The 3,491-nt window shown below is 36.9% G+C and overlaps 1 protein-coding gene across 1 annotated transcript; it reads left to right on the plus strand.

The window, feature by feature from the left end:
* Positions 1-373: 373 nt before the first annotated feature.
* Positions 374-3,270, plus strand: LOC143199359 (oxaloacetate tautomerase FAHD2A, mitochondrial). The gene is made up of 4 exons (XM_076409118.1): positions 374-802; positions 1,940-2,156; positions 2,527-2,855; positions 2,918-3,270. Exons 1-4 carry the CDS (start codon positions 534-536, stop codon positions 3,066-3,068), a joined length of 966 nt encoding a protein of 321 aa, XP_076265233.1. The 5' UTR covers positions 374-533; the 3' UTR covers positions 3,069-3,270.
* Positions 3,271-3,491: the final 221 nt, after the last annotated feature.

Here is a 3,491-nt window from a genome sequence, read left to right on the forward strand (position 1 = left end):
TAGAATTTGCAAATATTATGTAACATGAATCTAGTAAACAATACGCACTCATCAACACACTCGATTATTTATACCTAAACGAGATAAAACAATAATTATCTTGTAAACATTTTTTTTCGCGGTTATATAGATATATAAAGGTTTGCTGCAGTTTTCGAGTGAAATGAATCTCAGATCTGTCATCAAGGCAAACCTAGGGGATTCATTCATGACTGATCCGTTTTAAAATCGTTCCCATGTGGTGTTCATATATTCCAGAGGATAACGACTTTAAAAATCCTAATAATACCATACAGATTCATCGACCTCCGATTCATTGGAGTCGCTAGACACGCGCAGGTACCTTATATAACACGTCCATTCGGAGAACGGTGCTGTTTTTCCACGGCAGACGCGATACTCTCTTATCGCGAAAATCCTGGACGTTTTTAAGAAGCCCCGTAGCCGCGGCGACGCTTTTTCCCCCGTAGCTATTTCGCCGATCGCATCGTCTTCGAGAGGATTGTTTATTTTCTCATTACGGTGCTATTATAATGACCCTACAACTACCGATAGTTAGTGCTCGAGTATTTACTTCGCTAGCGACGGCTGGCAAACAGTTCAGTCGCAAATTCAGTGTCACGAGGAAGAACAACATGAGGTACGTGCAATACAAGCTGAAATCGGGCGGGCCCCAGCACCTGGGGGCTCAGCTGTCGCCTGGAGGAGACATAATCGACATCAGCGCGGTGGACTCGACCATTCCCAACAACCTGGTGGATTTCCTCAAGGCCGGATCGTCGACATACGAAAAATCCAAAAGGTAAGACGTCGATCTGTGTTTAGTCGCCGTTTTATCGTTTAAATATTGCCACGTGTGTCCTCCGAGGACCTTAATTTAAAATCACATGTTCGTTCCATCACTGATACGGCATTAAAACGAGAAAACCATACGTGACACTTCGCGAGATGGAAGGAGATAACCCTATCCTGATACTACCCCAATAAATCAGCTGTTTTCATACCATTTTACAAGTGTTTTGTTTGCTTACCGATTGTTAAACACGAAACCCCGATTTCAGTGCGTATTATGTTGACAAGTTCAATGTTATTTAAAAATAACCACATAATAAACCGAGGATTGTATTATTACACGGGTATTTTAACACAAGTTTACGTGACTTCTCAAATTTATTGTCGCATGTTGTCCTCTACATTAAATATTAATCATCTCAAGTTCAAGCTATTTAGTAGAGTGTGCCATGGTTTCCGAACAATTAGGTTTATAACTGACATATATTACGGCCAGTATAATTCACAAGACCGTGTTAATTAAATAACGAACGTGGTTATGTAAAAATAGTCAGTGAAAGTGCTCAAAAGATAAGTTCAAACAATATTTTGCAATATTGTAATACATACAGAGTGAAACATATTTATATTTCACAATATACTGGTAATTTACTTAGCAGTAGATGTATCCTTACAACTATAATTGTAATCGTTACTAAAAACATCATCTAAATATACTTTTTACTTATAAAACACCATATATTATTACAAACATATTCCAACCTGTCAAAATCGTCGTGACTTGCCATTACATAAATAGAACTTGAAATAATTTGTTTCATTTGACAGATGATGTTTTGTAATTTCGAAAACTTATAAATGATATAATATAGCTCACGATCAAGATAATATTGACGAGGTTAGGTTATATACACACAGACATTTCAAGTGTTTTGAAATACTTTGCAATTAATGGTACTCTAATCTCGTTTGAAGAACATCTCTTGGAAAAAATGTTACGTTATCTTGTGTAGATAATTAAAAAAAATTAAACCGTACGTTATAAAACTAAAAAATATAATTCACTGTCAATATTAATAGATAAAAATAATCGTTTTAATCTTCCCTGTTGTTGGGTTTGAATTTTATTTATGACCGTTATTTTCAGAATCATTGGTGAGAGCAAATCCGTCACGTCCTTATCCAGCGCCGTGTTGCTCGCTCCTATCACGAATAACGATAAGGTCGTGTGCGTAGGACTCAACTATAGCGGACATTGCGATGAACAGAATATCCCTTATCCCAAGGAACCCATGTACTTTAGCAAGTTCTCTTCGGTCGTCGTGGGACCCAACGATAACGTTGTCATTCCTCCAATCACCAATGTAAGAGCACTGAATCTATTAGATGCGTGAAAAAGTAATCCGCGTTAAAATTAACTTGTTTTAATATAAGGCTTTCATTAAAAGAAAAAAGCAATTTTGAGATAATTACATTTTACCATCATTCTAAAATGGTGACACTGCAGGATGCAGAATTTAGCCTTTAAAATGAAGGAATTGCATGGATAAATGTCTGGACTATATGCTGCATGCGTTAAATCCTCTGTAACAAGTGTTCAGACATTATTTTGATGTAATGGCGGAGGCGAAGGGATCTGTTGGACTCAAATGTACGACAAAAAATGCGGATTGCTTTTCTACAAACTTAATATTTTATTTTGTCCTCTGGAGTAATCAATATCTCAATATCTAGTCAGTAGATTGGGAAGTAGAACTGGCCGTTGTCATAGGACGGACGGCAAAGGCCATCAGAGAAGACCAAGTACAAGACTACATCTTCGGCTACACCGTGGCCCAAGATATCAGTGCGAGGGACTGGCAGAAGAAGAGGAACAACGGACAAATGCTCCTCGGTAAATCCATGGATACCTTCTGCCCTCTGGGACCTGCCGTCGTCACTAAATCCAAAGTGGACGTCAACAATCTTAACATTAAATCCTGGGTCAACGGAGTACTGAAACAAAACGGCAACACATCAGAAATGATATTCAAGGTTAATTTCTTGGTTGCCTATCTTTCACAGTAAGTTGATATTAGTATATTAGCGATACATATGCAACTAACAAAACGCATTTTTTAAATAGAATCGTTACGTTGTATCCTGGCGATGTGATTTTAACCGGTACTCCTGCTGGCGTGGGAGTGCACAGGAAACCACCAGAATTCCTTAAACCCGGCGACGTTCTGGAGAGCGAAATCGAAGGGATAGGTCGTCTGAGGAACGAGATCGTTTGAGCGTTTGCCCGAAGCAATTTCCAAAGTGATTCGATGGTCGACAATACGAATTCGTCTTGCATTTATTTTCGTTTTTATTCGGAGTACGTTTATTTTTTATTGTACTATACCATGTACAAAACACTTAATTATCTCGTGTTTTCAACGAGGCTCAATAACGTTGTTTACATTTTGTTTAAGATAAATAAAAATTTCTATTTTATATGTTGTTTAATTTCTATTTGTTTTTTTAATATTTAAAATTAAATTACATTTAATTGATCTAGTAATATTCGAGCAACATATTACATATGCAACATACAACATATTACAGCTGCTGTTGTATTAAATATTACATATTGCCACTGAAAATAAGTGTTATACATACTGAATAGAAATATGGAATCAAAATAACCTGCACTATCTCTTATCTGATAATAAATC

This window comes from Rhynchophorus ferrugineus, unplaced genomic scaffold, assembly GCF_030347505.1.
Source record: "Rhynchophorus ferrugineus isolate W39M unplaced genomic scaffold, kcgeb_rfMv2 rfM7, whole genome shotgun sequence".
NCBI lineage: Eukaryota > Metazoa > Arthropoda > Insecta > Coleoptera > Curculionidae > Rhynchophorus > Rhynchophorus ferrugineus.